The sequence below is a fragment of the Anser anser genome, assembly GCF_964211835.1.
Source record: "Anser anser genome assembly, chromosome: 7".
In the NCBI taxonomy this organism is placed as follows: Eukaryota; Metazoa; Chordata; class Aves; order Anseriformes; family Anatidae; genus Anser; species Anser anser.
In genome coordinates, this window is record NC_139727.1 from 25,299,429 (window position 1) to 25,325,129 (window position 25,701).

General features: G+C 36.7%; 1 protein-coding gene and 1 long non-coding RNA gene across 19 annotated transcripts in view; one reads left to right on the forward strand and one right to left on the reverse strand.

Annotated features, from left to right (window-relative positions):
* The window catches only part of CPEB3 (cytoplasmic polyadenylation element binding protein 3), a 93,973-nt gene that overhangs the window by 45,776 nt on the left and 22,496 nt on the right, over positions 1-25,701 (forward strand). For 6 of the 15 annotated variants that reach the window (XM_083844775.1, XM_083844776.1, XM_083844764.1 and 3 more), the window contains exons 5-7: positions 9,038-9,061; positions 13,743-13,910; positions 15,729-15,818. The exons of 3 other annotated variants lie outside the window; for them this stretch is intronic. In XM_083844775.1, coding sequence (XP_083700901.1) covers positions 9,038-9,061; positions 13,743-13,910; positions 15,729-15,818 — 282 coding nt within the window. The remainder of the gene's footprint in view (positions 1-9,037; positions 9,062-13,742; positions 13,911-15,728; positions 15,819-25,701) is intronic. 6 more of the 15 variants (XM_083844773.1, XM_083844777.1, XM_083844765.1 and 3 more) reach the window with 1 other exon arrangement.
* Positions 13,777-25,701, reverse strand: part of LOC310902756 — a 47,983-nt gene continuing 36,058 nt past the window's right edge. For 2 of the 4 annotated variants that reach the window (XR_014586960.1, XR_014586962.1), the window contains 3 exons: positions 25,185-25,227; positions 15,674-15,788; positions 13,777-13,913 (listed from right to left, as the gene is read on the reverse strand). This is a non-coding gene — a long non-coding RNA (uncharacterized lncRNA). Of the gene's footprint in view, positions 13,914-15,673; positions 15,789-25,166; positions 25,228-25,701 lie in introns of all 4 variants that reach the window. The other 2 variants (XR_014586963.1, XR_014586961.1) reach the window with 2 other exon arrangements.

A 25,701-nucleotide genomic window follows, 5' to 3' on the forward strand; every position in this document is an offset into this window, starting at 1 on the left:
AGACAACCCACGTTTGTGAAATGCTGGAATTTTGTTTTTCCTAAGGCTCCTATGTACAGTGACTTTGCACTGCTGTTGGGCTTCAAACGTTCCATCTGCTACCAATGTTCATTCTTGTCTCTTCTGAAAATGTATCAGCTGTGAGGTCTGGTACTGTTTGCTCTCCATCTGACTGTCTTTTCATTAATGTCATTTAATTCTGTTTGTTCTAAATAAGATAATTTTAAAAATAGATTAAGGTAAGGTTTGGGGACACATTTTAGGTCTTTGTATATATTGTTTTTGTTTTATTAAGATGAATAAGAATTATGGGGGGAAATCTTCATGCTGTGATAGAAAACAAAAGCAAAAAAAAAATATATATATATTATTTTTTTATGCTTGTATTGTTTTTTACAATTGTCTCCTTAAGAACTATTGTGCTTGGCTTTTTGTATGTTCTGATGTATTTTCAAACACGTGTGATATTTGTATATAACAAACTTGCTTAAATATCATCTTATATTTAAATCTTTTGCCAGTGACATGAGTATACCTTGAAATGAACACTTCTGAATAAAATGTTTATTCAATTATTTTTCTGTTGCAAAATCTTTAGTTGGCAGTTTAATAAGCTTTTCTTTTTTTTTTTTCCTCTCTCTCTCTCCCAGTAGTGATAATACTCTGGGAGAACGTGCAGCTAACTTTTGAGATTCATTTTTCTTTCCTGATATTTTGGTACCTGCCCATTGGTACCAGCTCTTTAGCCCAATTGCCACATCAGGGTACTAATGTATTACTGAGTCATTAGCATGTGAGAAATAATAGGAAGGAGTAAAAGACATTGAGAGAGCTAAGTTGGGTCTGGTTTTACAAGCCTTATTAATTTTGAAGAGATCAGAGTTGATTTGATTGGAGGGAAACAATGGATGATGGCAAGTCTGACGTAGGCAAAGGGGAAAGGGGGCAGAGGGAGCAATAAGACTTTTTTCTTCTTTTTTCCCTTCAGTTTTTATGTTAGCACCTGCATTTTCTGAGATCTGATTTGGCTGTTACTGCAGGCAGTATCTCTTATCAGTGACTGCTAAAGTATCTTTGTAGCAGAGGAAGATTTACCTTTTCTTCCTTTTAATTCCATTTTCTAGCTCTGTACTACCTTCTTATTTTTTCCCCACTACTTTTCCTGCCTTAAAATCTCACCAATGTTCTTTCCTTTCATCTGTGCGATCCCTCCTTATTTTGGGTCTGTTTCTGTAGCATTTTATGACCAAGATTTGCCAAGCTTTTCCATATGCGCTGTATATGATGCTAGAAGAGATGAGGCTGTAGTCCAGAATTAGGTTTGGTAGATTGAAAGCAATATGAAGGGACTGCCCATCAGCTTGGCTGTTAGAAATGTGAGTTTTATTTATTCATCTACTTTTCAAATGGAAACAAATAAATAAAAATAGATGAGCCTTGCCTCCTGCATAGATGCTTGGCTACTAAACATGCACGAGGAAGAAAAACCTAAGCTGTCTTAGACCTAAGCTTACTGGTTTTGAGTATCAAATGTCAGACACATCAAGTTTTGAGTATCAATTATAGTTCATACATTTGACAAAGTGAAATCCAGTGTGTGGGCCTTACCTGAATACAGCTTGCATGTGGACTGTTTTTGTTTGTTTGTTTTTTGAAGAAGGGATTCGATTGTATATGTACACTGACATACATTAGCAGGGAGATTGTTGTAAGACTTGCAGTGCTAGCGTTGGAAAGAAGTGAACCAGAAAGGACTGTTGAGGCAGATACCACCAAATTATCATGATGCCTGTCTGCGCATCCAACTCATCTATCGGTGGAAACTGAGAACTGTCTTTTGAACCACTCTTAGATGAACAAAACTCATCCCAATCCTCAAATGCTAATAATTTAGATTATTTATTTTTTTTCAAAGTTCTCTTCAGAAAGACTGGAGGATAGAAATCTTGTCCTTTGTGAACAGCTTTTTTTAGCCATAGGAAAAGAAGAAAGAGAATTATTTTCTTAAACAAGCTGTTCTGTGGAATTGCTCATCATGGAAAATAGCCCTCCAGATCTCCAACACTGAAACATGCAGAAGGAAAAATAATTTTAAATACTACCCCAACAAAATGGGGAGAGCAATCTCAGAATGAAAGATTAATATATGGTGAACTTTCTTTGTAAGCAAATAGATCTCTGTGCATGTATAGCACAGTAGAAACATATGCTAAAAGTTTATATAGTGAACCAACTTTAATTTTGTTCTCTCAAATACAGTCTTTATTCTTCCACACTTTTGTGCACAATACTTACTGAGTTTTGCTAAGTCATGCTCATTTACCAGCTTGCTTCTTATCTAGTTAAAATCCAGAAATTTAGACAAGATATAGTATTTTAGATTCAGTAAATTCATGCTGTTTTTATTAAGCATTGGCCTCACTTTTGTATGCAAACTGTTCCTGACATACTTGACTTCTGTTTTAGTTTGTGAAAATGTTGAACTGATTCTGTGTATATAATTTTATTGCTTTGGTTGCTACAAATTAAGTTACTTAGGCTATTTCAACTTTCATATGCTTCTGACTGTATGGAAACACAGTTTTTAAATGGAACCTTCCTTACCTAGCTCTTATTGAGAGATTTTTTTCCCATTCTTTAACGATAGCATGTTTTAAATAACCTTCACCGTTCAGACAGAATACCATGGGTTGACAGAGTGAACAAAGGAAACTTTTGGCTTGTCTTGCTGGAATTGCAGTAATGGTTTTTCCACACGAGTAATTTGAGACAGGTTGGTGTATGGTAGATACTTTTAAAAATCAGAAACATGTAAATAAATTTTATGTATGGTATAGCAAACAAATTGCCTGAAATGAACAAAGTCATAGAGGAACTTAAAATATGTGGTCTAAAGTTGGAGAAGTGTAGCACTTGACAAAGATACAATATTCATTTATCTAAGCTCAGAAATTTATGAAGAGCCAAATTAAATCTTCAGATCAGTTGACAGAAATTCTGACTGTTGCATGTAGTTCTTGCATCTGCATTTCTTGTTATATGCACACAAATACTTAATCTCAGTTTATGTATTTTAATGGCATACAATCAGTTTTCCTGGATTATTCTGTTCAGTTGCATTTTAAGGTTAGGTCAGCAAAAAGAGTTCTTCAGTGAGTTCAAAGTATGTGCTACAGAGATATTGTTATAGCAAAGATACGTTGCATAATTGCACTTGATTCTATTGCCTTTTGTCAGTTAATTCATTCTCACTGACATTTTAATTCACTTGTAAACTTGCAGATCTCTGAAGGAATTCAGAGACCCATTATTCAAAACAAAAAGTCTGACATTTTTCTTTCTGATCTTAGAAAATTATTGCACAACTCAGTGTCCTAAAGCAAGTATTATTCTGAACTGCTGATTGCTTCAAGATTGCAAATTAGTTTTTTAAGTTAGAAATAAGATTCTGGTACCTTTATAAACCAAGGAGGTTCCTGGTTTCAAATCTCAAAATGTTGACTTTTTTTTTTCTTAGACATAATACTATTTTAAATCAATTGAAGAAGTGTCTTTAAGATTTCTTTGAAATGTACGTCTTTGGTATTGTAAACACATGATGGCATGAACAAGATTAGGCTTAGTACCAACAGTGAAGAAAGAATGTTTTTAACACTTTCAAAATATTTCTACTGAGTCTTCTATAAGGAAAATGTGATGATGCAAGTGAATGATGATGTTGCTTACTTTGAACTTGATATTAGCTGGTGAGATTCACTTTTTTAGTTATGTTACAGAAAGAGTGTAAATCTAGTTCTTTTGAATCCATAACAATTTATGGATTCACAAATTTGTTATTCCTTGAAATGTTAACTATTTGATCTGTACAATGTGCAGACCCAATCCAGTATTATAATAAAGCAATGAAAAAAAAAAAAAAAAACCAAGAAGAAAAAAAAAGACCAGACAAGAAGTCTCAGTGAGATCCAGTGCCAGTAACTTATAAGTCAGTATTTGGCGTACAAGATCTCATGGCTTAGACACTCTTTTGTAGGGGGTGTTTCTAACTAGTAAAGATCATCCTCATGGTCCAACAAACTTTAATAAGATTATAATAAATGTTTTCATTTTTTTAATTTTATAGCATTCTTCCAGTAAAGAGCATTATGCAGTCTTTAATCACGAGGAAAAATCTAATTCTGCCCATGCCTCTGCTGAAATCTGTGAAAAGGATCTTTCACAGCTTGTCAGTTCTATATTGCTGTTAGAACCTGATTAAAAGACAAGCTGACAAATTGATTTGGCAATGCTATCTCCTGTACGAACCTACTGGAAGTACATCAACATGTCTGTAGACCTAAGTTACTAATTTTTAATTAGGCTTGACGCATTAGAAAAGGTTCTCCTGAAGGTTCTTTCTCACAAATTGTTAATATGGCCATAATGAAGCTGCTGAAAGCTTTTCATCTGCTTGATGTAGGTGAACAAGTACTCAAGTTTCTATAGAGACAGTCTTTTATGATAGTGATAGTAACGTGTCGAATAAGTATCAGTTTCTAATCCATAAAAATTGAACTCTTAACTGAGTACCCATTCTAACAGTTGAAGCTTGTGGTTTCACATGACTAACATCTGTTGTTTGCAGGACACTAAGTAAGGTGGTGTTTTCACAAGTGTTTCCTAACTTCAAAGGCTTGGTTCACAGTAACAATATCCCTATTACACCTTCTTGTACTGAAGCATTGTGTCAGCATTTAATTGGATTAAGTCAGATGCTACACATGTCTATGTTGAACTTCCACATAGTACTCACTGATATTTATTTTTGCGAAGTGCTGCTGATTTTTATTTTCTGTTAACTTGTAACTGAATTGTGCTGACTAGTGCATACTACCAGCTTTATAAGAGTATAGCAAGACCAGTTACAAGTGTGATTTGAGACCAGAATGGTAAACCAGTCAGGGCCCAAGAGTATGCATAGTTTTTCATGAAAAAAAAAAAAGTTCTTATGGCCTTCCTCATCCATAGGAGTAAATTAAACCAATGAGAGCTCATGACTTCAGGTTTTGGAAACTTTTTGTCTCTGTAGTCTTGAGGAAAGCTGCTAATGAGCCTAATAATGAACATCAGTTTTGCTGCAGTTTCTTTATTCCTTTTGAAGGCTTAGGTTTATTTATTTATTTATTTATTGCAGCTAGCTATGCTCTTTCATTTTTTCATATTTACAAAATACGTTGCTATAATTTTCTATGAATCTTATAATTGTTCTTTCTTATAGTCTGTCTCTGCTGTGAATGTGCTGAATCACCAAGAGATTAAGGAAGTCCATTTAAATGTGATGGAGCCTTAAAAAAATCACAAAGTTAGTGGATAAGCTGAATGTAGAACTGCTGTTCACCATGTTCTTCAGAGCTAGGACTAAAAGAATATTTGGTGAAACTTCTAGCAGATCCGTTTAAAACCCACTAAAGGAGGAAGGGCTTCTGTAGCTTACTTTTGGAACTTGTAGGTATCATAGAATGGTAGAATATCCCGAGTTGGAAGGGACCCATAAGGATCATTGACTCCAACTCCTGATATTACCAACAGGTTCAAAAAATCATAAGACAAATTGTGAACAAAAAGCCTGTAAGAAGGTATTAGAAGCGGGTAAGAATGTGCCTCCTAACATGTTTAATATAATGACTATGAATGCAAAGGGCATAGGAGAGAAACACACTGCTGACAGTGGCCAGTCATGATAGTGGCCATAGCGTCACTATGGAAAACAGAAGACTTGTCTGGACGGATCGCTGATCTTACCCAGTAGGGCACTGCATATGAGCACTCTCAAGTGTTCTAGCTGAGCTGTATGGTTCTTGTCATGGGAATGTTTTAGTCAATCCTTTCTTTTCTAAATTTTTTTTCACTTGGTTTCACCTCTCAAATGAATTGCAGAACACCTGCCTAACAGTAATTCTCAGAAATAGTTTGTGCAATTCTGGTATTTATTTACGTGGTTTGCTTTTATTACACAAATTACACAATGTCCCTTTCGTGTTGGAGCCTTCCAACATAAACAACAGGGCAAAACCGAAGTTATTCCCAGACTAAGAAGTGAGCTGAAGAGTGAAGGTGGTGTTCTTGTTGATATACAGTATGAAATGTTCTGTTGCTTGATGATGTTCTTGGTTTTCAGGATGTGTGTTAAATGAGCAAGAGTTACTTTGTTGTTTAAAGTTACTTCCCTCATCCGCATCCCTTTTCTTCTCTTGCCAGCATTATCCCGCTGTGGATCTTCTGGTCCTCTGCCTTTCCAGGGCTGTAGGCTGGGGTTGTTAGGTCACTCCTTTCTTCTGAGTCCTTGAGGGCTATCTTTGGTGGATGTGTGCTTCAGTGTGTGTGCAGCTATGCTCATCTCACAGCCACGCCATTTCAAGAGTTTTGTGGCTCTTCGAAACACTTTGCAAATGCATTCTTATGCCAGCAGAACCCCTCTCTCTTGACTGCCATATAAATGTTTTCAAAATGCAAGCCACCTAAGTTCTATTTCATCAGTTTCATACAGCTTTTCTTGAGATGCAGTTAAAATTTCAGCATTTCAATTTAGTGTATTTTGATACATTGGAACAACAGGTAATCTTAGCTGCAGACCTCTGAGATTCCCAGCAGCACTAAATTTACTTAAAGGGATTGCATTAATTGGTGTTTGGGGAGTTGTTTTTTTTTTAAAAAAAAAAAAGCTTACAGTTCTGCTCTTAAATATACAGTTTCATGTTTGCAAAATACACTTTACTCATGGGATGAGGTGAGTTAGTAGTTTCAGGAGAGTTATCAGGAGGTAAAAAGAATGTATTGTTCCTTTGTATTTGAGTACATGCAGTTTGGGACATAGTGGTTATGTAACTACCTACCTGTCAGAGTTGAAGAAAGGTGCAAAGGAATGGAGAAACACTAACACAGCGGTGGCCTTTCATGAAGTTGCACAACTCAGCAGGGCCTGCTTGCAATGATCTCACAGCTTAAATGGCAAGATGTGTTCATCACTTCTTTAGTGCTGCAATGTTCTGTGAGGCACCATGGAAAGAATCACTTGTGAGTTGAATTGTGGAACCATTCGGGAGATGATTTTCTGTGCAAAAAGTTTCATATTTGGCACCAGAACCAGCATATGGAGGTGGCTTCATCTGTGCTGGGTACAAGTTTAGGAGCTCCCGCTCTCCCTACTTTTGTCTTGTGTTGGAGTTGCGCAAGAGAGAAAGTAACTTCAGATATACAACGCTGATAATTGCGTTGTTTGTAATCGTGCAATCTTTTCTTTATTGGTTCCTGAATATCTTCATTCAAGAATAACTTCTAAATCATTTATTTTCCAAAATATTTACTCAGACTGGAGGTGTTATGAAATTTATCCAATGAACCACTATTTCTGTTAAGTCTGTTGTGCTCTGAACTTCAAGTTACCAACAAGATGAGTATTCCTGATTTTGTCTCCAATTGCACATTCTTATTTTTCATCCTGTGTAAATGAAAAAGAAAGGGCATGTTGACATCCCTAAGTTGCCTTGCTGAATAGCTCTCACCTTTTTTTTGGAAAAGGTAATTTTTAATGCAGTCCTTCATCACAGGCTTTTAATTATTATTAAGTTTTTTGAATCCCCCTAGTGATGCGCTGATGCAAGCACTCTTTTGTGGCCTCACTGATGGGGATGGTGGTGGGGGAAGACACAACATAGGTGTATGCTGTCTGAGGCTGTGTTTCTTCAGGGCTTGAGGAAGAAATTGCCCATGTGACAGAGGGGATCCTGGTGCATGTGCTGGGGGAGAGAGGGAGCCTGTGGTGCTTAGGGTAGCTTCGGTGCTTTGCGGAGGTGACAGTGGATGGATGGGTAGTTCTCACCTCGCCGCCATGCGTCTGCCACGTAACTGTGGCTGAAGAAAAATAGGCAGGGAAAGCTGGGGGCATGGTGGGAGCTCTCAGGCTGTGCATTTGAAGATGGAAACAGAAATGTGGGAAGGATAGAAGTTCTTACGGTAGGGGATGCTTGGAATATCGAAGAGAGAGGAAACTAGAGGAAGTGGGTTTAAGGGGGAGTGTTGGGGAAGATAAAAGTATCACACCTAAAACCTGGACATGTAAGGCAGGACCTGAAGGCGTGGTGTTAAGTGTGGAAGTAAGAGATGGGGTTGGGGCAGAGGAGACACAGATGGTATCGCTGTGAAAAGAGGCAGAGGCAAACCAAGGCTCTCTTACCTAGCACCTGAACTCGCTTTCTGTTGAAAAACTTTGCCTGATCCCTGGTCTTCCACATTTGATTTCCTTGGAAGAACACCAATACCTTTTGTGATAGATTGAAGTCCACGTGTAGAAGACACTGTTTTCCAGATTTTCTGATATTCCAAAAGGTCAAATAAAAGAGTGCTTCTTGCATTTCCATTTATATCGTGAAACACTTTATAGTTCTGTGGCTTCTGCACTTGTACCGCTCTGTGGATTTTGCCATTGATGTACGTCTCACTGAAATGCTGTATTAAATCTGGTGCTTAGGAAGACGATTTGTCAATCTGTTTTTATTAGACTGAACATACTGACATACTGGCTATTGGGTTCATATGGTTTTGGTAGGACTTTAGTGTTTACAGATGGCTAATTATTTAACTTGAAACATAATTGGAAAATATGTTGTCCACAAACTAATTAATAAAATGTGAAATGATTTATTTTAATTAGGATTACTGTTGATGATGTTTATTGCCTCTTAAAAACATAATCCTGAATTAATCTTCTATAGTACTGTAAATTTGATGTGCCTGATTTTTTTTTAAACTTTGATATGTAGAAAATTTGCACAGCAGCTATGTTCTTTTTTTTTTTTTTTCTACTTTCCCTGGCTGTGTCATCTTCAAACTTTTTCTCTTGTCTTGGGTTGTTTGCATTTGATTTTGCACATTTTTGTATGTCTTTTTCTTCTTTTGGTGGGTGGGAAAAAAGAAGAGGTAGAAGCTACGTTTTCTTTGCTTTTGGAGCTAAAATCTAATGACAGCTGTACCGACAATTTTCTTCTGTGTTTACATGCAGCCAGGAGCTATGGGCGGAGAAGAGGTAAAAGTATTTACTAAATGTTTTGTTTGCTGAATACTGGGAGAAATAAATATCTAGTTCTTTTATGATAAGATAATGTTACCAGTTTTAACATCATGTGGTTGATCAATTGCTTCCTATAAATCAATCTGATATTCTTCATTTGCAAGACATCTCCCTTCTAATATCAGCTTAGAGCAATGATGATTTTGAGCTGGTAACTTCAAGTGTATTGCTATTATTGGTGAATTGGAGGATGAGTGAATGTAAAGATTCTTTTTCATGACACACATTTATCATTTTAAATTCGTGATGTTCAAGAAATGAAGATTGTTTTCAGGTGTTTTTGTCAAAGTTTAATGTTTAATTTATTGAATATTTCTAACACACTTTTTTCTTAGATGTAACATCTTTTGTTGGATACTGCATTTGAGAAATATTTTGATTACCCTAGGTAGTGCATTGTGAATACCAGTGGTGGGTACTGATAATCAGGAGCAGAAAAAAATACAGTATTTGAGTACATTTTAACTGTATTTTGTAATTTAGGCAACCCTTACAAAAGTAAAAAACAGACTGAAAACATTATATGGATGTTTGCAGTGCTGTGTATAAGCTTATTCTGAGAGATTAATGAACATGGACAATAGCAAGCTCGCTGCCTACCGAGAAAACTACAAATGTACCTTATTTTTATGTACTGTGCAGTAGCTTTTTAATTGAGAAAGTAGCAGTGAAGCTTTCAGCTTTTAACAGCTAGAGTTGGGCAGCGCCATATGTTTGGGGTACTTTGGCATTAAATTTCATTTTATCTTTTTTTATGTATGTTCTGTGACAGCTATGCATGTGACATCGCTTGGAAGGCTTTTTCCTTTTCATAATGTAGAATTTGCATCAAATTTGTGAGGAAGCTTGGAGATGTACAAGCAACTTAGTCTATAGTCTATAAATAACTTGGAGTAGGCACATATGTAGGGAATAAGGTAGTAGGCTGTACAGGCTGTGCTGATACAGTTTCTAGTACATAATTTGAGCTTATTTGGTTCAAAGCTGACTGTATTTAGTGTTTACTTTATAGCTAAAGTAAAAATAAAAATAGCATTTTTGAAACTTAAATTTTCCCCACAAACTTACCTTCTTATTTTTTCCCTGCTTCCAGAGAATGGTCTATTGTTAACAGATGTTCAAAGCATCCTAATACTTTGTAGGTGATCTCATGGTATTGAAACAAATTGGAAAAATGTGGAATATAAAATATTGTGCACTCTCTAGGCGTGTGAACATGAGACTGTGCCAAGTGTTTCCAGATTGATTAAATGGCACCAAAGTAGGAAAGGAAGTGGAAATCAGCTGGGCACTATTAACTTCTTGCAACTTGTGTTTACTTGTAGAAGCAAAATGTAGTAATGTGGCAGTAATTGTAACGAATACAGTGTAGGCTGTAAAATGCAGTGCGGGCTCTTTTATAGAAGTTGTGGTGATGACAAAGCAGGGCAAAGAAGTTCTGAATGTGCTGGACTTTCAGGATTTTTTTTACTTTACCAAAATGCATGTTTCCCTCCATAATAATTTTTATCTCTGTGAAATTCAGTTTTTTCTATAACAAGTAGATTTGTGTGAGTGTGTGCGCGTGTCTGTCCTGTCATCAGTGCTAGGGACTTTGTGACTTGCCCTACCCGTACAATACCAAGTCTGTGATATCCCTGCTTTTTCATTACCTTGAATTGTATACTGTTGTTCTGAGCTTTCTTAACCTGAAGAACCATACAATTCTACGATAATCTGTTTAAAAAAATGTGTTGTTTATCAAATGCTCTCATATTTATTATTGTTTTTGTCATTTGCATTGTGGTAATATGCAGAGTACTCAGAGGCAAGTCTGTGCAGGGACTCATCTCATGTTTATTACACTACAGTATTTTAATTAGTGTTCCAGTCTGTCACTGTGACTAAGCACCTTCAGTGAGAAGAGGCTTTGTTAGAAATGCGTTGGGGGTTGGTGTAACCTAGCAGTTTTCTGTGGTCCTGTTTCCTTTGTGAAGTGAGATGAGCATTTTTTTGTAGGTATCACACAAGCTGCTGAGTCATATTCTTTTAGGTATCTTGTTTTTAACTTTTTTGACCATTTTTTTAAGGTACAGATGTAAGCACAACTATGGAAAGCCAGCCTAGTATCTTTTCTCCTACCCTGACAAATCTGAAATGCCAGGAGAGAGATGCTGGCATATAAAAATAGGGCATTTAGTGATGCTTTCCAATAATACCCTCTCAGAGATTTGCCCCTAGGAGTATCCTGAGGTGATGGTTCAGTATTTATTGCTGCAGGATGCTTTTTTCTTGCTCATTGCCTTTTTCTGAACCTATGTAACCTTTTTAGCATCCTAAAAATCTTGTGGTTAGGGGTTCCATGGTTTGACTTACTTTGAGCCTTGCCATGTACTGATAGTGTTTAATGCACTTTAGTTTCCCCCTACTTGAGAGAGACAGTGAAAAATCACTCCTTATTCCCTTTTCTCTATGCCTTCCATTATTTTTAGTGGGTACTTTACACATTTAACTGTATATTTAATTATAAAGCTTTAGATGATCTCTTGTACTCAAATGAGTACAACGTTTGTGAACTGTCGAGCAGCTGACATAAGAGGTGAAATCTTGCTTTTTAAGCCACTGCATTTTTTTGGATTTCCTTCAGAACTCAGCACTCATTCAGCCTTCTCAATGGACCCGTATTTTAGTTGAACAGTTTGTTCTAATATCTGTTCATTTGATGTGTATACTTCCACTAAGGGCTCATCTTTTTTTTATAAGAAGGTATGTTTGTGGGGGAAAAAAATAAAAAGATTATTTAGCCTGTTAATATTTGATATTCTTACACATTATTAGTCTCCCTACTTATTATTTCTCTCACGCATGTACTCTCTCTTCTGCTAAAATGCATATGTTTATATATGTGCATGACCTGTTAGTGCATTACAGAGTATTCATCAAGTCTTTCCTGTTTTGTGCTCTAAAAATGCCATTTCTGACAACCAGCTGTTTTAGACCTTGAGGAGTAGCATCTCTAAATGCATCTCTGATTGTGGCATTTGCCTTGGCTTTACGCTGGTGCTTAAAAGCACAGTAGGATTTTTGCTTCTGTGGATTTTTGCATCTGTGATCTCTGCCAACATTGCACATTCAATGTATTCTTGCTAATCAAGACCGTTCTGGTACCTGGTGTTCATAAAAATTCAAGCTGGTGTTCCATGTCAGTCAGAACACCTTTCCTGTTGTTTGTTTGTTAGCTTGGTTTTCATATGTAGGATTGCTGCTTCTTTCTGTAATGTAGCCTTTATTGCTCGAGGCTCTATTACTGATATTTTCAATGTTATATATTTTTCTGAATCGTGTCTCTCTGCATGTCTTGATTTTCTCCTTGCTTCTATTTTTCTTACCTGTACTTCCTCGTGCATTTAATCCCAAATGTAGTTTAACTCAAGACCTAACCTTAGGTCTTGCTGGAAGTCAGTTTTGTGTGATCCATTAACTTTGAATTTAATTATATGTGCCCTGCTATTTGTATTTGTAATCTAACACACACACATACACACACCGTTTTTATTGATTAATTTTAATTCTGTCCTTGGGAGCAATCCTCCATGATGCGAGGATACAGTTTTTTTTCAGAGTTGAGATGGGGTTCCCATTTATACATCTCTCTAAACTACAAGATTTATTTTTCACCTCAAATATTGGGAATTAAATTCTAAAGTTTGTTTAGAAAGCTGTGCTGCATACATATAGCCCTTAAATATTTTGAGTATCTTTATTTTTTTCTATTTCTGGGTTAATAAATCTGATTTTAAATAATATGTATATACTCCAGAAATAATGGTAACAAGGTAATTGAATCAGGTCATCACAAATAAATTATTTACTTTTTATCAACAAACCAAATAGCAGTTATTTATGCTGCTTTCTGTTCATTCATTACTGAAAGTGCGTTTTAACACTGAGTAACAGCTCGACAGGCTGCCCTAGTTAACAACTTCTTTTTTTTGAGTGCAAGTGTTTTGTGTTTCATTTAATAAGTCTTTAAAAGATTTTAGCTTGTTAGCTAAGCTGTTTGCTTCACCTACACGCTTAATATCTACTATACAAAGCTTTTCTATGTTTATTTTGCTGTTGCCCCCTTGCTTAGATTGGGCCTCTGCTCACTCACGGAGGAAGCAATGCAGCCCTTGTGGCTAGGATCCTGTAAAGCATTCTGAAGGAGGCTGTCCTGCCCTGCAGTGCAATGGCTTGAGTGATGTGCTTTTTAAAATAACTCCTTTGAGATCTGTTATGGAAGATTTTAATCACTAAGAGTTGGTTTGATATGTTAATTGTACAAAGGTTCTTTCTGTAGCTATGGCACACGTTGGATAACTTGTTGGTTTCCATTTGCTAGCCATTCATAAGAGTTTCTGTTTTAAAGCTAAATTAGTTTTTTTGTCTTCAAAGGACAATATAGTTATAGACTTGAAAAAATAGAAGCAATGCTAATGAGCATCATTTGGATAACTGACCATTTAGCTAGGCTTTTTAATACAAATTCTGTAAATCAAAACACTATTTTAGAAAAGGAAAATATAACTTTTTTTTATTATTATTATTTTAACTGAAATATTTAATTATCCACAGGAAATAGCTTTAACTATAGATACTACAAAATCTGTTACAGGTCGGTCTTCACTCTTTCCTTTTGAAGATGGCTTCCTAGACGACAGTCACGGTGATCAGTCTTTATCATCGGGTCTCAGCTCTCCAACACGCTGTCAGAATGGTGAAAGAGTGGAACGCTATTCTAGAAAGGTGTTTGTTGGAGGTCTTCCTCCTGACATTGATGAAGGTACTGTGAATAAGTTACATTGGTGAGATATGGGAATTGGCTTTCATATTATTACTTAGAAAAGGTCAGATGTTCATGAAAACAGATGTATTTTACCAGGTATATGGCTTGTGGTGCTTCTGGCATTATTTAAAACAAACAACCTCCCCCCTCTTGACCTGCAACCCCTGAGAATTTATTTGTCATTCTTTTGTACTGCAGATTAGAGGAAATGGAGGCAGAAATGTCTGCATAGCAGGTCCTCTAATCTGCAATAGCAGCATATGTTCTCATATGTGTTAAGTAGAAAAGCTGAAAAAGGGAACTCAGTGAGTACTGTCACTTTTCCGCAGTCTTTCTCTGTCCTTTTTAAAAGATGTTGTTGACTTCAAGGACCTTGTTAATACAGTCCTTATCAAAATAAATTGGGCTTTAATCAGCTCTTATATCCAGCATATATGTAGTGTCCAGTCCACGTATGTAGGGTGTTTAATATGGTTACAGAATAATAATCACCTTAGTAGAGATGGTCAACATGCTCTGCATGCATGTTACCACACACCCACCGACTCCTAAACAGTTTTTGGTATATTTTTCATATTACAATAGGAATCTATCCTATGTAGCTTCCGTTGGCATAAATAGGAAATTTGAGGATGCCTTATAATGAAAAGGGAGGGATCTTATAATCTGTTCTACTAAATCTAAAGCTTAAAGCATGTGCAATTATAATTTTTTAAAAAAATAGTATGGGTTGCCAACCTGCGGTTCACAAACAGCTCAGATGTAGTTCCCACATCACATCAGAGTTGCAGGACTGTTGATGTAAGGACTGCTGGGTAACCTGAATCCCCAGCTGCAAGAAGCAGCAGGCTGACAGGCACGACTAACGTGAGTCAAAATACATGCCCAGCCTATCCTGTGAGGAAGTAACATAGCCGCTTGGGAGCTATTATCCTCTTCCATGAGAGATCTACTCTAGTAACACCTTTTTCCTTCAGCTCTTCATTTATGTGGTATGTATTTTGTGGCTCTAGTCACTTGAAAAATCTGATGCCCAGCTCACAGGGATCAGATAAACTGGACGCATCTCAAATAGTGATCATAAAATTGGCAAACCGCAGCCTTCAAGCCTTTCTCCTGATAGATTGATGCTCTGATCTGTCTGGCAACACATTAGATATAATTTTAAACTAATTCTTTCTTTAAAATACATTTAAAAAAATGCATTGAGAAAGAAGATTAAAAAAAAACCAAACACTTAAAATATTTTTTTTGCTGAAACATCTGTATTTAACACAAAATTGTCCTATAGGGTAGTCTCAGATGGTGTTCCATGGTGTTTTTAAACTGATACTTAAAAAGAAAAATAACTTGGTGACTCAAGGCAGATTTTCAGAGGGGGCTTAGGAAGGTGAAGTCCCCACAGCCGTGTGACCTGAAGCAGCCTGCTTTCTTAGGTCATGCTACAAGGAGTGGCCATGCTGACATGTAGCTTCTCCATCAGTCCCGTGTGGCTGCATCTGATCCTGCTTTGTGGCTATAATTAGAAATAGACCACAGCTGAAGCATATTCACTTTTGATAGATGGTGTTTGCATTTAATCCTGCTGCAAACTTGTGTTAGAAGAATGCAAAATTTCTTTTTTGAGCAGCCACATACAGTACAGAGCTGAAAGAATATTTAGGCATTATCTATGTACATTATTGCAGTTTTTGTTGATCTTGATAGGTACAGAAAATATAGACTATAACTTTTTATTTTTTTAAATTAAGAATGTTTACCTTGCCACTGTCAGTCTTCAGATTCTCTCTAAGGTGCCTCATTTGTTTTTTGTAGATGAGATCACTGCCAGCTTTCGTAGGTTTGGACCTCTTGTGGTGGACTGGCCTCACAAAGCTGAAAGCAAGTCATATTTTCCACCTAAAGGTAATTAGCTTAAAATACACTTATGCAGGCTGTTCTGGTAAAAGGAAACTGTGTCTACAATGTGGCAGTCCATTAAAAAGAAAGGATTTGACTCTATGACAAAATCTCTCTTTCAACGAGCATGTTTTCAGCAGTTATCGTAATGAGAAAACACAATTCAGTGAATGATATGTAGTCTTGTCTGTGTACTTCAGCAAACCTCGTGTCCTTGATTTGGTGCTTAATTTATACTACGTTTTGGTTAGAAGGAAAGTTTGGGAAATTTCCTAGTGCTGATTCTGTTGCAGTTTGCATATTGTAGAAACTATAGGAAAGTAGTTTAAGCAACATTTCTCATGGCTAGGAGTCGCTGGTGGATTGGGTGCCCGCTATTTTGTAGAGAAACATGAATCCACTTTGTGTGTGTGCTGACCCCAGGAAGCTGTGATCCTGCTCAGAACCAAAAGGTCTGCATCAGGGCTTGCTGTTGCTGAGCTGCAGCAATGAATTCTGCTAAGAGATGGAGTGTTCAGCTCTGACAGATGTCATGCACCAGGGTCACCATTTCTCAGCTGGAATTGACTTGTTTCAGAGTGGCTTCAGGTGGGGCTATTTCACACCTGTCAGCAAAATACTATGCAGGCTTATTTTGGGTTTATGGGAAAACTGATGGGGAGAGTTGCCTGTCTAAATCCAATTGCTCTTATTGTACACTAGCTTCTCCTATGATTTTATACTGTACAATATACAGTCTGTGCTCAGTGGCACCTGCCTCTTGCGTATAGTTTGGGAGTTCACTCACAATCTGAAACTGTAGCATAAAATTAGACACAGAATTTCTGATCTATATTGTAAGATTTTCTGTTCTCACTTGATCTGAAAGCTCTTAATTGCTCATTAGGGCCACTGATTATTTTGGCAGAACAGTGGGCTGCTCAGTCACTGCACTAGCTAATCCTACAACGTTTTGATAGATATATTTTGACTGTAAGAAATAAAAACCAATTTATCTGGAGCTTAATTGCTGGAGTCAAGATAGCTCTGTGACAAATGCTTGCCCTGTAAACAGTATTTGGGGCACTTCCCTGAAAAAAAGCCTAAGTGCTCTCTCTCCTGTTCTGTTCTCACAACTCAGCCTTGCTTCATATATTCCTATGGACAGTTAGAAAAATTATATATATATGTACCTTCACTTACAAGTTTTAAAAAAAAACAGTAATAAAACAAGTTTCTCCTCATCCCTAATATCTCCTGGTCCTCTCCGTTTTTTTTTGTTGTTCTTTTAATTCAATAAGTAACTTATTTTAATTCAATAAGTAACTATTTATGGCAGATCAACATGGGACTTCCCATTAATAATGAGTTTGTCCTGTATCTGACAGAGGACTAGTTATGCCTCAACAAACTTGTGAAAATGTTTTTGAGTAAGAGCTATTTTAGCAGAAGACAAGGGAATGCAGCCTCACTCCTATTTTTGTCGTGATTCTAATATAGGAAACAGCTTTCAAAGCCCCTGCCAGTTGCCCTGAGTGTCTGTCTGAAAGCGCTAAACAACAGTCAATCCCAACTGTTCCAGATTTATTTATAACTGACTTCTTAGTTATCAATCAGGACTGCAGCATCATACGTCCTGCATTCCAGTCTTTGAGATTCACTTACAGTCACATTAAGCTTGGTAGGTCAAATGTACATCACTTACTGTGATCCCATATAGGCAGTATCTGCCTAGAAGACAGAATGTTATTACCAGAAGTCAAAAGGTAAAATATAATGTGAACACACATTATATTTTTTCTACATCTTTTTCATCTATTTTAAATACAAAGAATACTTCTTTTCCGAAGTTATTATGGAATCATTGACAGAAATACCATAATAAAATGCTTCCAGTCCTCTTTTTGATTAGAAACTTCTTTAAAACTAAAATACAGCATTTAACTTTTTTTTTTTTATTTTAAGCTGTTCTGATTTGTTATCAGGCACTTCTTTATAAAACAGAGAAATGAAAAGAGATTATGCTTATGTACAAAATTCAGTGACACACTCATTCAGCTCTCAAATACTGATGAAATCAAATGTTTTCTCCCTTTTTTTTCTACGTAACTTCTTTCCATGTCACACTGCTAGTCCACAAATTTTCTGACATTTTGAATATGAGTCTTTCAAACAGAAAATCTGCCTGAATAAAAAAGGACAGACAAATAGAATTACATAGGGGGTCTTCTTGTATGCTAGTAATCTCAAAGGAAGACAAGAAAACTGGATTGCTGGAATGCAGTGGGATGACATGGAGGCTAATCTTTGTTCACACGTTAATAAAGACTGATCTCTGAGGCTTCTCCCACCTACTTGAACATGCCTGACTGACAGTAAAATTGATCCCTGCTCTTTCTGAAAAAATGCTGTCACCTCCAGATGGACTTTGGTGGCCTTTTGATGGCTATGATTTTTCATAGTTCCTTTATTTTTGTAAGTCAGGCCAGTGGACTCTGTCTGGACTTGCAACAAAAGTTGGTTTTTGTTTACTTTGATAAGCATTCAGTTACAGGTTTGGAGCAGACAGAATCAGTAGTTCCTGCCACGGGTCAGCAGTCAGCTGAGTTGTACAGTGGGACAGTTTTACATCATGGTTTTTTGTCTTCATACATACATCCAGGTGTTGTCATCCCTGACAGCCCCAAGTGTACTAATACAGACTTTTAGGATCTACATGGGTTCTTCAAGAAAAATCCTGTGCCTTATTTGTATAACAAATACTGAATTTTTAAAGTGTTTACACTTACATTACATTAAAATGAATTCTGCATAGTTGCACTATATTAGGAACACTTTGATATTCTTAGGGCTAGGAACAAAAGGCTGCAAGAACTATTAGCCATTACTAAGCTGATCAAGCATGAAATCTGAAAGATTAAAATAAAATGTTTACAGTCTAGTAACCCCCCCCCTCCTCTAGAGTGCTTTATCTTGTTAGTTTGGTGGGCAAGTCAGGCCATAGAAGTGTAGCCAGGCTTGATCTAGCAAGCTGCATTAGCTAATTTATTAGCTGGTGTGGTTGATTAGCTTAGGTGCAGTGTTGTGTAAGCTGCTTTCAGGGCTAGCTGGGGTCCAGAAACATTCCTGCAGTGTTGAGCTTGAACAAAGAATGCTTTCCTGGCTTTGGCAACCTGAGCAGGATGATGTCACTGGCCCTGCATAGTCACTGTGGGTCCATTTAGACATGTTATTTCAAGTTTAGTGCTGGACCTGATGGATGTAAACTGGTTTTGTGTGAAATACACTGAACTGCAGTCTCCAGCATGGTGAGTTACACAAGGCTTATTTCATTATGATTTTGGACCCTTGGGGATTGCAGATCAACATGGACGTGTCTGTACCATATTCCTCAAGCACATTGTGCACTTTACTATGCAGGTTTTCCTGTTTTTCCCGATATTCTAGGTCTTCGTTAGCTTACTGAATCTTGCCTGACATGATGAAATACACCGTGAGCCTGTGTTTGAGAGAGATCTGTTTTGGTCAGTGATTAAGAGTTTTGGTTATAACAACACCAAAACCAAAATCACCTGACAGATCATACAGCCCTTACTGGAAGTATTGGTTGCCATTGAGTTCAATATTCAGATTGCTGAGAGAAGGACCATTGGCACCCAGCTGTTTTGTCACCGAAAGTGTAGATTATGCACGTGGGCAAGATAAGTTGATAACAGCTGACAATGCATATAAGAGGCTGCTATTTCTAGTTCTGAGCATCTGTATTGTTGCCTTAACATTTCTTTGAACCCCTTCTATGCACTGTAATGCTTAGCACTGTGTTTTTATGTTGGTGTCATACACGAGGTGCTTTTAATGCCTTCCTTCTGAATAAGGCCAATTCATTACCATTGCCTGAAAAGTCTTTGGATGACTTCCTTTGGCATCTGTTTGGATATGTGAGTAACGGAACTGGCAAAATTATAAATGCCATGTGTTGGTCTTGGGTAAGCAGATGCCCAGTTTGTAATGTGTTTACTTGGCTTTCAACACGGAGTTTTGGGAACTAAATGTGGTTTGTGGCTAAGTATTTTCTGAGTACCTATGAGATGTTGAGAAATAATTAAATACGCACCAAAGAAAATTATCAAATGTCGTTACACATTACCATGACAGTTTATTTCATTCTGACAAAATCCAGGTAATTCATATTGTATTCACATATAAAATGATTTTTTAAATTTATCTGCTGGTCTGCAGAGTTAAGCAATGTTTATGCTAACTACAGTCAATTTTTTCCTACTTTTTTATTAGACAGATGGTGCCAACTGTTACAAAAACATTCATTTAGTTTTTTAACAGATTGCTAGCTTTAAAACAACTTTTTAAAAGCTTTTACTGACTTTTCTTTGTGATAACTATTATTTTTCTACATGCACTAAAACCTACAAGGTAAATTTAACAAAGATAAAAATTATGCAGAAATCTTCCTATTTTCCTTTCAATTTGAGAGGACTGATGTTTGGATAAAAATGGGTTATAGAGGAAAAAAATGGCAGCGCTTGGAGATAGGATGTATTTGGGATGGAGGAATGCCTTGGTTTTACAGTTGATTAACATGCATGATGCAACTGTCTGATCCTCTTGTATTTCCCTGTTCTTTAGTTAGTTATTTGATTAAAAATAAACACACTTGTCCCTACTGCTTGCAGAGGGACACTATGGATGAGCAAGATCTCATGAAAATGAAAATACTACGTAGAAAGTTGCACAAAGTAAGACTGTGAAGTGATTCTCATGCTTTCATTTAAAACAACTGGTGGGGCAGACTGTATGGGCATTCTTGATAATTTCTAAGGTAACATCAGATAGGAACGCTGTCGTTGGTGGTCTTCCGACTGGTCTTGATTGTGCGGATGAGGTCCATTTGCATGGCTACTTCCCTTGGCACTGCAGTGGGGATGGTAGCCTCTGCCACAGCAGCAATAATGAGTAGTTGCAAGGAGAAAGTACGGTGTTGCAATTCTTTTTTCATCATCTAGATTCAGAAACTGGTTTGTTTCAGATCTGGCTTGTCTGAATACAGTGATCTATTCTACTTAGACTAGTTTCAGTACTTCGTAGAAGTTGTGGATGCCCCATCCCCAGAAGTGTTCAAGGCCAGGCTGGATGGAGTTTTGGGCAGGCCGGTCTGGTGCGAGGTGTCCCTGCCTATGGCAGAGGGCTTGGAACTGGGTGATGTTCAGGGCTGCTTCTAACCCAAGTCGTTCTATGATTCTAGTTGTTTGGCCTAAATGATTGAATACCATACCACTAAAGTGCAGCACTAAATGCCTAGCCAGTTTTCATACTTTAAAAACTGAAGCCAGAGACCATAGAGTTTGCCAGAATGGAAATTCAAGTTCCTTATCCAGAAATGCATTATATGGCAAATAGCAATGCAAAATCTTTTTAAAACTTTATTTGCACATGTTCCAACACATGTGCACAAGATCAGTCTTTGAACTGTTGATTTCTGAGGCTGTGTGTATAATTTGTAGGCCTTGTGCCTTGTCACAGCAGGACAGCACGATCCCAAAGCAATGAAATTCTCAAACTGTGTGGTAGCAAAATGTAGGGCATACTAGTCTGCTCTTCTGTAGCTGTTTAAATTTGCTTTTAGCACAGAATTTTCTTTTAGGTTTTCAATGAGTTTTGTTTAAGCCTTTGCAAAGGTCTTCGCACTATTTCCTAAATCGTGCTAAATGTTTGAGGAGTCGTGGTGGTCAACTGATGATGATTTTAAAATGTCTGTCTCTGACAACTGGCACAGCAGTCTTAAAGAGCATTCAAGAAGCTTGCTTCATGTAAGAGAATCTGTCCCTAAACCAATGCTATTTGCTGTTTTTTTTTTTCTAAGGGTAAACAAGAATCTGATGAGACAATATAGAAATATTTTTCAGCAATCAAACCTAGGCAGGACAAATCTTATTGTGAGATAGCTTTGCACAATTAGTCTCTTCTGGCTGGCTTTCATGTTGCCTTCAGTAAATGCTATTTCTTTCAGAATTACTAGGTTGCAAGAGGTTTTTTTTTGTTTTTGTCTGTTTTGTTTTTATTTTTAACCCTGAAGATGGGACCACAAATTTTTAGCAAACATTTGTTGTCCCTTCTTCACTCAGCTTCTGATGCCCAAGGAAGGAATGACCAGGTCTCTTCAGATGGGGCTCAGCATCCTCACCTCCACAGAATTTGGTAGTAAAGACGGTTCTGTCAGTCTTACCAGTTGCTTTTCACTACAGTAACCAAATAGGTAAATAAAGGCTATTTAATACGAGAGGAGTATAACGGTTGTAGCCAAATATTCCTGAGGTAGTTTAGCTTATTACTGAAAATCTTCTTCCAGAAACAAATTTTCCCTTTCTGCCTACTTCCCTATCTTCATTATTCTCCTTTGTGGCATCAGAAAGCTTTTTCCAGTCAAGACATGACCGAAGTGATGCAATGCCCACAGTCACTGGATGGGCTTATATTCAGCACTAGGTTTTTGAGGTGGGAGGGTTGGGGTTGGGAGGGGCAGATGTTGGGCTGCAATCCCTGATAGTGGCTCTCATGATTAACTACTGCACCTCAGCCGTTATTTGGCAAGAATCAATCTTGCAACACCATGTGCTGGATGACACTCTGAAAAATGTCTTCCTAAGGGGAATAGTCTCTTGTGAGATTTTTAGGTAGTGGGATTAAATCCAATTATTTTCTGACTGTAACATAAAAGAAGGCTCTTGTCTGAATTTAGATCTCTGCCCTATCAGTAATTTTATCCCTCACCTATGTGTTGTATTTTTTTTTCTTGTCTGGTTCTCAAGAAATTGTGGTTGACTTTTAGTCTATTGGACACATTTCTTTGTATACATTGAATTTATTATTATTTTTCTTCCAAAGACTTCAGAGTTGTTAAGGTGTCTCTGATAGGTTGGATTAATTTCTAGCAATCAAAACACTATCTGCACTGATAAGTGCAGACTGACTCTCTGGGGGGAAACTCAATGTCACGTGCTGGAGTTGCAGCATTTTCTCTTTCCAGAACAAAGTTTTTCCACAAATGATCTGGACCCTCTCCATTGGTCATATGCTGAAGAGGCAAGTTGTTTACTCTCGCTCACTGTCTCACTGAGTTAAGATTGCAATAGGATTTCTCATACCTTACAGAAACTATTTTATTAGAGTACATTCAGTTAAGCCACAGTCAATATTTAAGGCTTGTGTCGAGAGGATTGCAGCTCCCAAAATCTAAAGAGCAGCTGTTTGAAGTCTGGTTCATGTGTTTACTAACCACTACTCATCATCACAAGCTTTAAATGAGATGCCCAATTCAGTAGGTTCTGTTTAAATACCAATTCCAAGCATTCACTTTCTGGACTAACAGTTGCAGTAAATTTGTTTGGACAGATGCCCAAGTAAGTGACTAGGATTTCTCAGTGAGATTTACCTGTGTGCAGTCCTACTGTTTTCCCCTACCCCTGCGTTCTTATGCAGTTGTTACCTGAAGTAAAACTTCTTGAAATTCTCACTTATTTAAAGTCGGCACTATATTTAATCTAAGTGGAAAATAGACAAACATTTGATTAAATGATACAGTGATCTGAAGAATTGACATTGGCAAAAAACAAAACAAAACAAACAAAAAGAAAAATAAAAAAAAACGCATTTTGGAAAAGCTTAGTGATATCTCTTTTAGACAGAAATAGGAAATCTTAAAGCTAGTTCATATTAAAGAATGCATTCATTTATGGTTTTGTGAATAATTTCTGTACTATTAGATTTTTTCTTGGGTATTCACTTTTCTGGTGGTATATAGGTAACTGATACTGAGATGATTTTTTTTAAATATATTGAGCAACTAATATTAAGAGCTACACTTGGCTGTGATCACAGGCTTTAAATCTTAATGTTCATAAAGATGACATCAAAAAGAAAGGAGGTGCCTTAAGAATTTACCTTCTAATAGTTAAACGTGAGACTTATAAGTCATGGGCCTTCCAAATCAGGGACAGGGCAAAGTTCAAAATGTTAACTTTTCTGCTCTTACACCCGGAGATATGCAGATCCTCTTTAGAAGAAAGCTTTGTGTTGAGAGAAACAGAAGTGCATAGAGCTTGATGACTGCCTTCACCACATTTCTTAATTAAGAGCACTGAGTCATGCATTTTTAGGAGTACGCATCTCTTCATCATTTTTGTGGAAGTTAAAAATACGTTACTGGGATATACAGTATACTAACTAAGCATGTATGTATATTGCACTGTTTATATCAAAGTGACTCAATACATGTGCTTACACATCGCGTGGCTTACTCAGGAGGTGTGGGTACATTCTCACTGGATTTTTAGTGACTATGAAGTGTCTGTGGGGAAGAAAAATATGAATGCTGATTGTGACTTACTGATAAATATGTTTAAGCAGTGAATGTATAAGCTAAAATTAGGTATATTAAATAATTCTATGTAGCTACTATTTATACAGAAATTTTACATTGGATAATGGCTAAAAGACTCCTAGGCAGACTAAAAAAAAATGTTGTTTTGACTGTTGACACTTCACAGCACAAATATGAAAGAAAATGCTAGTGATTTTAATTTGAATGACTGCCTGTTCATGATATCTAGCTAAATTCTTAATTTCTGATCAGTCTGTGGCAGGTGGTAGTCAAAGAGCACTGTTCTTCACCCTTAAAACCATTAGTTTGGACTCTACAAGAAAAGCAATGTACGAAATATCTTAGTGCAAAAAAGTAACTTGGAAAGAAAAATGCAGGAGAAAGAGAAGGTGTGTAAATTCCATTTATAGTGAATGCACTGATAATGTACATATATGCACGTCTGGACAGAACTGATAAATATTTTAGATTGTTTTTTCCTTGGTCACTGTAAACACTATGTTTTTCCTGTTATTATTTCCTATATTATATTATTCCTATATTCCTATATTATATTATTTCCTATGTCTTTATTAAAGAAAGTCAATATAAAAGGCCCAATATTGTTTAAAAAAAGAAAAAAGAAAAAAAAAAGATGAGTGCTACTTGTAAAGTATCTTCCCTTTCAAACTCTTAAAAAGAAATAATGCATCAGAGTCATCTGGTTACATCGTGCAGCTTCTGTAGATGCATACTGCTACCAGAGGACAGTGACAATGCTAAAACATTCATACCAAATATTCAATATGCAATTGGAATTACTTTCCAAGAAAACAGATCACTGAAGGGAGTTCTCACTTCCATGTATTGTAGACAATAGGTTATGAACAATACAAGGAAGTGTGTGGAATCTTTTTACTAGTAATGTATTGCTTATTCTTTCCTTTAACACTAGTAACAAAAGGTTGCTCAACATTATATCACATTAGCAAAGAATTTACCATAGAAGGTGACAATACCATTTCAGTCTGAAGTTTGTCTTCTTATTAGGCATGTTTTCTCCTAAAAAAAAAAAAAAGGCTCAAAAAGCAGCATTTTCATTTCTTGCTCTGAATAGTTTTTAAAGCAGAAAGCATGTGCAGTTGTAATACTTGGTGTGTAAAGTTGTTATTTTTTCAAATATTTTCTTATGTAAATGTTGTGTCAGCTGCGTGTCAGTGTATGTGCAGAACCCCAGTTTTCAAACTCTCCTATCCTATTAACGACGTAACAAGGGATGCACAAAGCCTTGCATTAGAAAAGGAGAGACATCTGACATTGACACACAACCTTTATTTTTATCTAAAGCAAAGGTCAGTAAAGCCCTTCTTAATTGAAGTCTCCCAGAAATAACCATTGATCCTACTTTGGAACAGGAGTACAGGTTGCCAAGAATAGATTTTGTGGAAATTGTTCTAGATCCAACAAAATTTTAGATCCTTAAAGGAGATAAAATGTGTTTGTGTTTTGTTTTGTTTTCTAGCCATTATTTAAAAA